Source organism: Schistocerca cancellata, chromosome 6 (genome assembly GCF_023864275.1).
Source record: "Schistocerca cancellata isolate TAMUIC-IGC-003103 chromosome 6, iqSchCanc2.1, whole genome shotgun sequence".
Lineage (NCBI taxonomy): Eukaryota > Metazoa > Arthropoda > Insecta > Orthoptera > Acrididae > Schistocerca > Schistocerca cancellata.
Window position 1 is genome coordinate 690931863 of NC_064631.1, and position 14791 is coordinate 690946653.

The following is a 14791-nucleotide window of genomic DNA, read 5'->3' on the forward strand; positions in this document are numbered from 1 at the left end:
CCATCCCTGCTTAGCCATTTTGCACTTCCTGTCGATCTCATTTTTGAGATGTTTGTATTCCTTTTTGCCTGCTTCATTTACTGCATTTTTATATTTTCTCCTTTCATCAATTAAATTCAATATTTCTTCTGTTACCAAACGGTTGCTACTAGCCCTCGTCTTTTTACCTATTTGATCCTCTGCTGCCTTTACTATTTCATCCCTCAAAGTTACCCATTCTTCTTCTACTGTATTTCTTTCCCCCATTCCTGTCAGTTGTTCTCTTATGCTCTCCCTGAAACTCTGTACAACCTCTGGTTCTTTCAGTTTATCCAGGTCCCATCTCCTTAAATTCCCACGTTTTTGCAGTTCCTTCTGTTTTAATCTACAGTTCATAACCAATAGACTGTGGTCAGAGTTCACATCTGCCCCTGGAAATGTCTTACAATTTAAAACCTGGTTCCTAAATCTCTGTCTTACCATTATCTGATACCTTCTAGTATCTCCGGGATTCTTCCATGTATACAACCTTCTTTCATGATTCTTAAACCAAGTGTTAGCTATGATTAAGTCATGCTCTGTGCAAAATTCTACCAGGCGGCTTCCTCTTTCATTTCTTAGCCCCAATCCATATTCACCTACTATGCTTCCTTCTCTCCCTTTTCCTACAGTTGAATTCCAGTCACCCATGACTATTAAATTTTCGTCTCCCTTCACCATTTGAATAATTTCTTTTATCTCCTCATACATTTCATCAATTTCTTCATCATCTGCAGAGCTAGTTGGCATATAAACTTGTACTACTGTAGTAGGTGTGGGCTTCGTGTCTATCTTGGCCACAATAATGTGTTCACTATGCTGTTTGTACTAGCGTACCTGTACTCCAATTTTTTTTATTCATTATTAACCCTACTCCTGCATTACCCCTATTTGATTTTGTATTTATAACCCTGTATTCACCTGACCAAAAGTCTTGTTCCTCCTGTCACTGAACTTCACTAATTCCCACTATATCTAACTTTAACCTGTCCATTTCCCTTTTCAGATTTTCTAACCTACCTTGCCGATTAAGGGATCTGACATTCCACACTCCGATCCGTAGAACGCCAGTTTTCTTTCTCTTGATAACGACGTACTCCTGAGTAGTCCCCGCCTGGAGATCCGAATGGGGGACTATTTTACCTCCGGAATATTTTACCCAAGAGGACGCCATCATCATTTAACCATACAGTAAAACTGCATGCCCTCGGGAAAAATTACGGCTGTAGTTTTCCCTTGCTTTCAGCCGTCACAGTACCAGAACAGCAAGGCTATTTTGGTTAGTGTTACAAGGCCAGATCAGTCAATCATCCACACTGTTGCCCCTGCAACTACTGAAAAGGCTGCTGCCCCTCTTCAGGAACCACACGTTTGTCTGGCCTCTCAACAGATACCGCTCCGTTGTGGTTGCACCTACGGTACGGCTATCTGTATCGTTGAGGCACGCAAGCCTCCCCACCAACGCCAAGGTCAGTGGTTCATGGGGGGGCTTTTAGATATCCATTATGAATTTGGTCCCCTTTTTATCATTTCTTGTTGGTGAGAAAGCATATTAGATCTCTGAAAAAGTGTGGGATATATGCCTCTTCAGGCTTGAAGCATGGAAACTTATTTGATTGGTGACTTTCTAGCGTAACTCCTCCTGCAATTCATTACCATCTCCTGTTGTAATTCTGGTGGATGGCACTTCACTTTCTTTTAGCTCCTTTATATATTCAGATTCTTAGTGTGTCTCCTTTAACTCAATAGCAGATTCTGATGATTTCTATTCTCACTATGTTAGTAGCATTCCCTTCAGTATATTTAATAAATGTGTGATTAGCAATCTCTGTTATCTGTCCAATAATTCTTTGTATCCTATTCTCAGTATGTCTTATTCTGTGTACAAAATCTGCGTATAATGAATGTACTATTCTTCTTACCCCATCCAAATTTCATTGGAATGTTTCTTTCAGCTCAGTAATCAACTAACTGTTGCAGTCTACTCACTTCCTTAAGGTAAGACCTCGCTGAGCAGAAATGCCCTGCAGCAGAGCGACACGGCACAACGCAACCAAATATTGTTCACATAAAATCATGAAAGACAGAATGCACTACACAGCCACAGAACTGTACGGCACAGCACTGAGAGACAAAGCTGACCAACTGGCCAAATATGAAGCGCTGTGCAGTGTAACTTAGTGCCATTGTCACTAATGCGGTATAGCAAGGTTTCGCAAGACTGCACGCTATTCAAATTGAAGCTCTTGTGATGTGAAATGAAAGTTTGTTTACCAAACTGGCATCAGATGAAGAAAAGTTAATTGTGTCTGTAATTGAAGATCAGTGACCCAAGAAATGAACATTATGTGAATAGGAGCAGAAAAAGCAATTTTGAAAAGAAATTGCCAGTTAAATGAGATTAACTGTAATGTACAAATACCTACAAATTACTATTTTAATGAGCAGTTAAGTCATCATTTTTATGACAAAGTTATAAGCTTATTATTACTTACTTGTGCTACTAATTTTCTCTTTGACAACATTCTGTGTTTACTACGTCATTTTTCCAGACCATATATTTTTCGGGGAATTCAAATAATCTTTTCATCTATCACGTATCTGGATAATATTGGTAACAAAATTGTATCCTGTCTGTGGAAAGTATTGTAATTGCATTTTTTCAGTCTCTTCATTCTCAGGCAGCACTGTATCGTATCTGAGAAAATTGTGCAGGAAACAAGTGGTAAGAAACGTTGGTGCGAAACATGTTCCCTGGAGTGAGACAGATGTTGCGATAGTAACACCTAAATTTTTGGCCCAATACCCAAAAGCATTTTCTGAACCTCTTCCAGCTCTGTTATGCCTGTAACTATATACTTTTTTCAATTGGTGTTGTAGTTGTGTATCGGAATAAGCCTCATCAATAGGTTTTTAATGGTAAAACTTTGTCTCCAACAATCGTGTGAGGCACTCGAACTCTTGTACATGGTAATTCTTTGTGGCCTGATATATTCCACATATTTGTTTCCGGTTTTGTTGCTAAATCTTATTAGAGTCGACACAGCTGAAAAAGTGTAGTGAGTAAAAGACATTTATTGCCAGTAACTATATTTGCACTTCCAGGTAAAATACATTGAACACAAAAACCAAGGAACATTATATTACACACATATAACTCGGTGCGTACAATAACACCAGAGAGGTCTTTTATATTTTACATGATGAACTTTGCCGCCATCTCACGCAAAATATGTTGTTCACACAGTTCCAGCACCCCACCTTCCCCCCACCCCCCACCCCCCACTTGAACATATATTTTGTGGTTTGCCTTTACAAGATAAACCATATTGCCTCACAATCTTTTAAAACTTCTCTTTGTCCAATGGTTTTGTCAGGTCAGCCAACATGTCTTCTGTGTGCAGGTAGTCCACAATGATGTTCTGTCGCTCTATTTGGTCCTGAATAAAATGATGCCGTATATCAATATGTTTTGTCCTAGCACTAGTGACATCAATTTTAGCTAGGTTAATGGCTCCTTTATTGTCACAGAAGATCGTTATAGCTTCCATGATTAAATTGTGTTCTATTTCACATATTAATGTTCTTAGACACAATGTTTCCTGTGTGGTGTAAAATAGGGCCATATACTCGACCTGTACGGTACTCAATACAACAGTTTTTTTGTTTCTGACAGGACTTGAAATGAGGCCCCCCATTAATTTAAAGCAGCTGTTGGTAGTGGAGTGCCTATGTCCCAATTCACTTCCCCAGTCCGCATCACTGTAGCCTTCAAGTTTTTCATTACCCTCTCTATAGTATCTTAATTTGTGGTTTGAAACTCCTCTTACATATCCGAATATCCTTTTCGCAGCTTTCCAGTGCTTTTCCTTTGGGTCTCTGCAATATCTGCTCACTGTGTTGGTGGCAAAAGGAATTTTGGGTCGTGACGTTTGAGACAAATATAACAGACTCCCTACTGTTTCTAAATATGGAACATTCTTATCACATTCCACATCTGTCTCATTTATATTTAACTTCACTCCTACTTCCATTGGAGTAGTTATGGGTTTACAATCACTCGTGCCAAATTTGTTTAAGATTTTTTATGTATATGTTGATTCATTTATGCTCAATTCTTGTCTCTCTTCATCCTTAGCGGTCTGCATACCTAAATAACGTTTAGCTTCTCCCAGATCATGCACCTGCATTTGCAGCTGTTTCTTAAAAATTCTCATTTGGCTTTAGTTTTCAGTCGGGATAAAGAAGTCGCCCACCCATATTGCCATTATTATTATCATCATCCCTTCTCTTCCCCTTTTATAGTATATACTGGGATCTGCCTTAGATTGCTTCATATTCATTTTATTAGAGTTTTTGATATGAATATAATAGAGGGAAACATTCCACATAGGAAAAATATCTAAAAACAAAGATGATGAGATCATCTTTGTTATTAGAGGTTTTTGTAGACATCGATTCCAGCAATGTCCACTCCATTTAAGTCCATAAATGCTTTTTTGCAAACGCCAAATCTTTTCCCTTTCCGATCTGGTTTTCATGACTTCTCTTGGTGGAATGACATGTATCTCCTCCTCCAATTTCCCATTTAAATATGCTGTGTTTACATCCATATGATGAATGTTAAATTTTTTTTGGCTGCCAAGGCTAAAAGATATCTCAATGAGGCATACTTGGCTACAGGTGAAAAAGTTTATTTGTAATCTATCCCTTGCTTTTGCGAATATCCTTTTATTACAAGTTGTGCTTTATATCTTGGTGATGAATTTTTGGGGCTTTTCAAAGAGAATACCCTTCTTGCCTGTAATGGTCTCCTATCTGCTGGCATATTTACCCATTCAAAGGTTTCATTCTGAGATAGATTCCAATTCTCTCCCATCGCTTCTTTCCATTCCTGAGAGTTTGGGCCGCTCATTGCTTCCTCTGCTGTTGCTGGCTCATCATTAAAAGACTGGGCTGCATTCATCTCAAAATCTGCATATTCTTTCAGTTTTAGTATGTGAGAAGAACGCCTTACATTGTTCTCTTCATTTTGTTTGTCCTCAAACTCATTGTCATCATAAATAGTCTCCATTTGCCTTTGTCTATCCTCTTTCTGTTCTTCACTTTTCTTTCTTCACATAAGGTGTCACTCTTGGAACTAGGCGCAATTAACTTAGTAGTCTTGCCCTCTTCAGAGTCCTTCCTGTTTTCAAAGAATACTGCATCTCTGCTTGTAACTATCCTTTTAGTCCATGGATCCATTAATCGGTAGCCCTTTGAATTCTCACAATAGCCTACAAAAATATACTTTTTAGCTTTTGGGTCCCATTTTCCTCTCAGCTGTTTTGGAATGTGTGACATTGCATCACACCAAGAAACTCTTATATTGCTTAGGCTAGGTTTCCTTCCTACCCATATCTCATAGGGGGTTCTATTCCTTAAGGCTTTTGTAGGTGATCTATTGTTCAAGTATATGTCTGTTGATACTGCCTCTGCCCAAAACTCTTTTGATAATCCAGCATCAGTTAACATGCTCTTTGCTTTTTCGACAGTGGTCCTATTAGCCCTCTGAGCAACCCCATTTTGAGATGGGCTGTACCTTATGGTGGTTTGATGCCTGATTCCCATTTTTGCCAGAAATGTCTTCAATTTCTGGTTAACATATTCTCTCTCGTTATCAGACCTGATGAGCTTAATCTTCTTTCTCGTCCACCTTTCGACCATATTACTATATTCTTCAAAAGTGTCACTTACTTGTTCTTTGGAACTAAGAAAATAAACATGAGTGTATCATGAATAATCATCAATAAACGTAAGAAAATAATAATTCCCACCCATGGATTTGCAATCCATCGGGCCACATACATTTGTATGGATTAATTGTAAGACCTCTGCAGATTTACTTTTACTAGTCTTAAAAGTAGCCTCACTTGTTTTCCTTTTATGCATATCTCACAAGGGTTTGGATACACTATAATTCTGTATTACCTTTATCATATCCCTTATTAAAGACCTACTCTTTTTACTTAGGTGTCCAAGTCTATGGTACAATAAAAAAACTTTCCGCTGAGTATACTGAATGACTAACATTTCTATGGGTACTGTCAATGGTATCCAACTTTAAAATACCCCTTTCGGTACTTGCTGTAGTTATAACTTCACCATTTCCGTTGATTACTCTCGCTCCGTGTATGTCAGAAGCGACCGTATTTCTGTCTTGACAATTTCCCCTGCAGACAGAAGGTTAGTCGCAACATTTTTCATATAATGAACATCATGTGCTGTAACAATATCGGGCTCATTATTTACACTTACATGTAGGTCTAGTTTCCCAGCCATCTGACATTGGAGCTTGCTGCCACCAACAGTAGATATTCCCTTATGAGTCTTATCATTAACATCATAAAGAAGAGATTTGTCTTTAACAATATGCACAGATGCACCTGAGTCTAAAATCCATTCTAGTTGATGATTGCCACATTTCCAAAAGAATAGAAACATGAGAGTGCCTTACCTTCTATTATTGGTCCCTCTCTGGGCTATCAGCAACATATCTCTTTTGCTGCGAGTTTGACCTTGGATTTACCTTTTGTCTGCACTGAGATGCAACATGCCCCTCCTTCTGACATGTACAGCACCTTACTGCTTTCTTATTTTTGTTTTTTGAATAAAGAGCATATTTAGTTTCCTTCTCCAATACATGACAGCTTGAAGTACTCTTTACATCCTGTAGGATTTTTCACTTTAACACTGTCGCCCAGAGCTTTCCAGCCCCATAATAATAGTAGCATACTTTTTGGGCAGTCGTGCCAACAGTAGTGTCCATATCCATTCATCAGCGATCTCAAACCCAATGTTTCTCATTCGGTTCAACGTGCCTATTATTTTGTTGATGTATTCGTCTAGACTCTTGCATTTGTCCAGCTGAGTGGTCATTAACTCACGTAATAATCCTACTTTCCTTGAAAGACCTCCATCCTCAAATGCACTTAATAATTTGTCACAGACTTCTTTCACTGTCGCAGCTTTTTCAATGTGAACATAATTCACTGAGTCAACCAGTAATATCAACTTTGGTTTTGCTTTCCTATCCGTACTTGAATAATTCTGATCTGTGGCTTTCATTGTTCCATGCATCACATCCCATATGTCGTCCAAACGTAAATACGCTTCTACTGAAAATTTCCACATTGCATAGTTTTCACGACTTGTAAGTCTTTCAATCTGTGAAATTTGTACTGCGCTCATTTTAACAGTAAATTTGATCTTTCGTAACATAGAAAATAATATTGAAGAATAATACAAAAGAGTTGCATTCCTCTATAAGCATAACTTGTACCTCACGTAAGTGCACTACTTGGAACTTGTCCAATACTTTCTCACTACTATATTATGGATATACTTATTCCAAATGCGTTGCTAGGCCTGTAACCTATTAGAGTCGACAGTTGAGTAAGTAATAATGAATAAAAGACATTTAGTGCCAGTAACTATATTTGCACTTCAGGTAAAATGCATTGTACACAACAACCAAGGAACATTATATTACACACACAAAACTCAGAGTATACAATAGCACCAGAGGTCTATTATATTTAACATGATGAACTTTGCCACCGTGTCACACGAAATATATTGTTCACACAATTCCAACAAACCTGATTCTGAAAAGATCCCTGCTTCTTTATTCTTTCCAAGGTCACCTACGTTTGCATAAATAAAATTAGTCTTTTTCCTCCCATAAAGAAATTATTACCACATCCATGTATCGTTTGTTCATTTTATTCGGAGGTCACTGAATGGCTCACATGCAAAATATGCTACGTATTGTTGCACTGCTGCAGTTCAGATGCGTTCTATTAAATAGAGCCACATGGTGCCAAGCTGCTCTGCTGTAGTGCAGTTCTGCTCAGTGTGAGTGCCCCTCTCTTCTATTAACTTACAGAATGAAATCACTATGTTGAAACACATTGCCAACAACAAAGGAAGCGGGCAAAATTTAGCAGACCATATCCTCAGTAACGAAACCCAAAAAAAAAAAGAAGGATCCGTTCTCTAGTTCAAGTATCTACAAAATGATTTGCATTAACTGCCCCAGTTATTATATAGGACAAATAGGTAGAACAATCAAAGTGAGATACAAGAACATCTATTGGAAAAGAAAGGTGATAATATACACAATTCCATCTTCATGGAATGTTTGCATATTGCTGATTATACTATGAAAGATTTAAAGGATATCGTAATTCTACCCAACGAGATAAAAGGGAGGAAATTAGATTCATGGCAAGAACTTGAAATTTTCAAACATTTAGCGAACAATGACAGTAGTATTTTAAACAGTTAACTTCAGATTGCAAGTAGACATTTCCTGAAGGCATTGTGCCACTACTTCTGGCTGCTTAGCCAATTTACTGCTTGCTGTTGGCCTCCACATGATGTTTGTTTTCTTCAGAATTCTACTTTTTTATGAATCCTACTTTCAGTTTGTAATTTCACATAGTGTACTTTGTAATTCATAACTACTTTCTCTGTTTTATTATTTCATTTATAATGTACCCTCGTGGTTCACCCCCTCTTCCCCAATCCCCAACCCACTTTTTTATTGTATTTTAATCTGCTTATACCTTCCATTTTTAAGTGTTCAGTTCTTTCAAGTGATGTACTTAACTGCTGAGTGCAGCTATATATAGTCTGTTTCTATTCACAGTTTACACTGCATTCTGCTTTGGTTTTCTTAGATGCTACTGCCACAAGATTTTAATTTGTTCACATAGCATGCTTAATCACTCACAGCTACTTTACCTGATATATTACCTCATAGGTTATAATTACCCCACCCCACCCCAACCCCCACCCCCTCACCACCTCTTTTGCTTGTATTGTAATCTGTTAAATTCCCTCCTTTTTGTAAATATCTTTTATTTCAAGTTAATGGAGAGCTGCTTGATACGGCTTCATGTATTTATGTCTTTTACACAAAATTGAAATGTGCTGCAAAGTGTATTGTTTTAGATACTGTTATTTGGCACATTCCTGTATTTATTTAATAGTTCTTCTTGTGCTGCTTTCTGCACCTATGTGCAAACAATTAACACTGTTTGCCTAAGCCTACTTCCTCTTTACATACCATGACATTAATGCCTACTCCCTTCTGGTTTAATTCTAGCCATTAACCATTTTACTTACTGAACCAGGTATTCACTGCTCAGTGTGGCTATGCACATAGTCGTTCACACCATAAGTGCCATATACCTTAGTTTATCTATGGCTAGTGCCTGAGTGTCTTTGTCAGTCAGCATGTCACTAGCCTTGTATGTGCCACATTAAATGCCTTTTGGATCCAATGTCACATGTGTTTTATTTTAAATGTTTTATGACAAATCCCAACAGTGTGTGCCATGCTAAATATCTGCTGGATCCAGTGTCACTTGATTTTCAAATGTGCGACAAACCCAACAGTATTGGGCTGCAACCTTCAGTTATGGATTTTAACTGTTGATGTCTGTGGTTGATGAGCACTTCATACTAGACAAGAGCCTTTTGGCTCAAACATCTGTTGTTGTCAATATGTGATTCTATGAGTGAGTATGCATGTCTGTAAAAGATTTGTATTTTTTGTTTATTGAATTTAGTTCCTTCTTTGTATGACATTTGTAACTATCTAGTAATAATTTGTTCAATAGTTCTATTTTCCTTCTGAAGAAGACAAATTTATATTTGTCGAAACCATGGTTCACGATTGATGAAAACTTAGTTCTGCAATAGTTTGTCTGCTATTTTCCAATTTTATCAAAATTTTTGCAAAATCTTAATACACAACAACAGTTAATAAATATAACCCAACCACATATAGATACTATGTATACAAAAATTCATCTGTGAAGTAGGAACAGTATCCTTACAGCATGTTTCTTTGTGATCAGCACATTGAGTCAGTGTGTCAAATTGTCCTGGTAAATTAGTCTATGTGATATAAGTGAATAGAAATATGCAGAGTAAGACTTCATCACAAAATCAGCATTTGCATTTAGAGCAGATGTTGCTGAATTCAAGTGTTTGAGAAGAACTTCACAGGTTGAAGGATATGCGATGTGACTTCAAGGCTATGATTACAAAATAGAGTTTAATTTATAAAGAACTGGACAGTATGATCCCGCTTATAAGCTTGGCATTGCACCCCCTCTCGACTGATTGAATGCACTGATTTAGTTGGGGAGTGTCATAAAGATTATATATTCTTTTGTGAGGCAATCCGGTCCACTGCTGCTGTAACTGATCCTTGATATCCTGAAAAGTGAAACAGGGACAAAGTTGATGTCCGAGTTGGTCCCACACATGTTCTATCAGGGACAGATCTCGAGATCTTGCTGGCCACAGAAGTATCCAAACATCACGCAGACAGTTCATAGAGACACGCGCCATGTGTGGGTGAGCATTATCCTGTTGAAAATGACACCATGTATATTGTCACATGAGATGGTACACATGAGGATGCAGGATGTCTGTGATGTAACATTGTGCTGCCAGAGTTCCCTCATCACTATCAGCCAAAACCTGAAGTTATACCCAATGGCTCCCTACACCATCCTCATCACTATCAGCCAAGACCTGAAGTTATATCCAGTGGCTCCCTACACCACAACACCAGAAATAACACCATTGTGACTCTCCAAAACATGGGAAGAATGGAACCTCTTACCAGGTTGACTCCATACATACCAGTGAAGGTTGTGTAGAGCAGCAACTCATTGTTGAATACAATGTGACACCATCAATCAGCAGTCCATGCTTCACAGCCATGGAACCACTCCATACACAGCCATTTGTGTTGTGGTGTTAACGGCAGCCTTGTATGGTACGGTAATCCCCTAGTCCAGTTGCTGCTAGTTTCTACCAATGTGCAGGATGTTGCAGGGAATTCATTACTTACTATCAGGTGGCAAGCACAGATGTGAACGAGTTACAGTGTGCTTGGTGCACAATATGGAATTCTGCCCATGTGGTGATCAAATATGGTCAACCAGAACCTTGATTATGGTTATGCCTGACATCACATTAGTATGAAGTCCAACATTAGACCACTGTCACATCTGAGTGATCCAAAAATCGAAATGCTACACAATTCAACCAACCATACAACTAGAGACCCACAATGAGGGTCCTTTCAAAAGGTCACACATCCCGTCTCACATGTTAAATGGCATCTCTGTGTCATCCTCAGTGATCAATCAACATCTGATGCTGTTCTTGCTTCTTATATACCCTACCAGGCCTAGTAACAACGCTATGTACTCTGGTGGCTGTTCTGTATGTCACAGAGACTTGTAACTCTTAATCATTTACATACCTGTCAATGGTGTATATGTGTATTATGTTGTATTGACCTTCAACCATGTGTTATGGGTGTTCCTTCTTCTTCTTCTTCTTCTTCTTCTTCTTTTTCTTTTTCCCCGTTTCTTGTAGTTTGATCTCAGAGGTAGTCGCATCTGTTCTTATAATAAACAGTTTATGTGTGTCCCTACTAGGTTGTAGTTTTTAAATTGTAGCTTGCCTGATGTTAACTCTTTCATTTTGATTTTACTGTTGCTCATCCTTTGTCTCTGTATTTTTGTTCCTAACAGCTATATTTTATTCATAGTTTTTTCACTAATTTGTTTTTGTGTTCTGTACAAAGCTATCTGCAATTATTGAGTCCATAATTTATAGGGCAATTTATGTAGATTTGCTTTCAAAGATTTTATATAATTATTCAGTTGTCATACCTTCTACCAGAACTCTCCTACTATAATAATTATTAACTGCTTTGCCTAAGTTCTCCTCTTCCTCCTCCTTGATTCATGAATGTTGTTTTGCAGGTGTGAAGTAATAGCCTTGGGTAATGGTACGGCTTGTCGAGAGACAGAGGAATATTTGTCACGGTTGATCTCCTGTGGTTGGTTCAAGCCATTTAATGTGTCATTTGTAATTGTTAGTGAACAAGGTGCCAGTATTTACTCATGCAGTCCTCAGGCCAAAAAGGAGTTCCCTACAATGGATCCCAATTTAATTAGTGCAGGTAATGATGCAAAATTCATTTGTTATTGTTTTAAAGGGAAATGTTGTCATGTTAACAGTATCTTCCATCAGTTCTTGGTAGAACAACATTACAATAAATGAAAAGCGCTAGTTTGCTTTTGTCCCACAGTATACTGTGGAAATATTGTCAGATACCATACTTTTCTTTTTTATTTCCGATTCCTTAAAAAATTGTCATGATGACGGAAGAAAATATGTTGCATGATCTGATGATAATTTTGGCCCTGCACGACTTCAGTGTTGTGGTATCTTATATTCCTTGTGGTGATTATAACTGTATTTGGATATTCATTATTCTTTTTGCTATGACACTTGCTGAGTGCAGTGTGCCCCTGTATTTATATATATATAAAAAAAGAAACCTTCCATCCAGTCGCCAATTATATATTCCTTCTGCTGGGGGAAAAATTATATATTTTTTTAACTTCACCATAACTAATGAGCAGTGCTGAATAGTAACAGTTCTTTAATACGCTGTGAGCTACCTATCAGGATCTCTGCTTTAAAGATATTGATGCATAGAGAGTGTTACGAGAGAAATAATTTCATTATTTTTCCAAAAATATGTTTTGTAAAATCTTTAACTGGAATCTTAACTGATTCACTTTAATTGCCTGACCTATTATTATTATGAAAAGAAAAGTTGCCATTCATCATATAGTGGATATGCTGAGTCACAAATGGGGACAATAAAAGGACTGTGATAAAATAACCTTTGGCCAGTATGGCCTTTGTCAAAAATTGACTGTTTGTGTGTGTGTCTTCAATTTTTGACAAGGCATTACTGGCCGAAAGCTAATTTGTGACAATCTTTTTATTGTGCCTATCTGACTCAGCATCTCCGCTATACGGTGAGTGGCAACTTTCCTTTTCTTAATATTGTTACAATCCATCCTGGATTGTCCATTGTTTAATCTACTATTGTTTTATATTATTGCTGCTTTCATATTTACTTCAAAATTGCAAAAAGTGGTAAGAGATATAAATTCTTCTAGGTACAATTACAAAATAATTCCTGCTGGACAACTAGATCTTTACATTGCCAATTTGTTCACTACAATCCAAGATCGCATTGAAAGTATTCCCATGCCAATTCTGTGCTTAGAATTAAAATATGCTTTCGTTAATATGTAGTCTTGTACTTTACCAAATTCTCAAGTCTGGCTCCAACTTCATTAAAAAAATCACTTAGTCCATTTTTTCCACAAACCAAAGAACGGATTTTAATTCTTCACAAGCAAAATAAGAATTACAACTGTTACCGTTTATTGCATGAAGTTCATGGATGCGATATCTTTGTCTCCCAGCAGCATCTGTTACCCAGATCCTGTCTTGTAGCTGGCTCAGCTTTTGCCACATCTCATTCAACCATTACACAATACATGGGACAGAATAATCAGAACTACAATTATCATTTATAGTAAAGTAAAAATTCATTCTTTTCCTTATTCTTATAAAAAAGGGCTATTTAGTGGCTTGACTATCTGAGTCATGGAAATGTACTATTAACCCGTTGATATCAGGAGGACAAAGTGGTATCTTACATAGCTTCCCCCATCTCCAACCTCGGAATGTTGAATAACGCCAGTACTATAACAAGACAACAATAATTGTTATCACAATAGGCTTAGATATTCTCAACAATAAGGTGGAGAATTTCATAAATAATATTATTGTCTTATTTTCCTTTCAAGAAGTTTTGCCAGCTGGGGGATACGAACAATAGCTGTTACTTTAGAAACTGTATTTTTTCATTGTGATATACCTTAACCTCAGGGCTTTACTGTGTGTAGATAACAAGTCCACCTACAGTAAAATCTTTTAACAAATCTTTGACGTATCATTTTATCAGATCTCGTACCATTTATCACTTCGTCAAATCAGTTTTTATTTTGATAAAACTGAGAGGTGTTTCACACTTTTACAACTCTATGTCTTAGTACTTTCCCTCTACCTCTCACATAAATGGCTACCTACACCAGTGAGTCTGTGAGCATCTTTCAATCATAGATTACAATTATTAAACTTCCTCATCTTATGACCTCTACATATCAATATAATTTCACATTTCTGTAGGGTTATGCGTCTTTATCTATAGGGTGCTCTGTTAGCGAAATGCACTTCGATTTACAGTCATCTTCCTACAAGCATGACCAATATACTCTCATTACCATCACTAGCAACTCAGCTTGGTGACACAATGGCACTGTGGATCCAGAAATCCCGCCTGGCATTGAAGTCTATTCATCCTCCCATCATACTATCTTGTTACTAATTCACAAACTCCTTTACTCCAGATTATCCATCTCACTGAGAAATGTATACTTGGATTTTTACTTGTCTATTCATTTACCCTAATAAGAATATAACAAGGTCATCCATGTACCCAACAAACCTTAAATTGACAAACTGCCTATTGGCTTCTGTCTCTTCTCTACAGCCAAGCACTATCACACGCGCTTGTTCAGAAAAGCTGTAGAAATCCAAAAACACGCGAACAGTTTCAACAAGAAGGAGGAAAGCCTTAAGGTAAACGGATCCTGGCTTCCCGTACTGCAGCGAACGACCGTCGCAGGTAGCAAGAGGAGAACCGCACCGGAAATGACCGTGGAGAAGCCCTCGGATGTTGGCGCCCCAGGTACATATAGTCTGCGGCCGCGAGCTCGCCTCCAGTTCACCACCGGCAATGGAGGGTGAAGCTTTGATAATGCCA

General features: G+C 37.8%; 1 protein-coding gene across 2 annotated transcripts in view; it reads left to right on the forward strand.

Annotated features, from left to right (window-relative positions):
• Positions 1 to 14791, forward strand: part of LOC126191369 (S1 RNA-binding domain-containing protein 1) — a 263508-nt gene that overhangs the window by 197940 nt on the left and 50777 nt on the right. For both annotated transcript variants that reach the window (XM_049932214.1, XM_049932215.1), the window contains one exon: positions 11859 to 12058. In XM_049932214.1, the coding sequence (XP_049788171.1) occupies positions 11859 to 12058 (200 nt within the window). The remainder of the gene's footprint in view (positions 1 to 11858; positions 12059 to 14791) is intronic.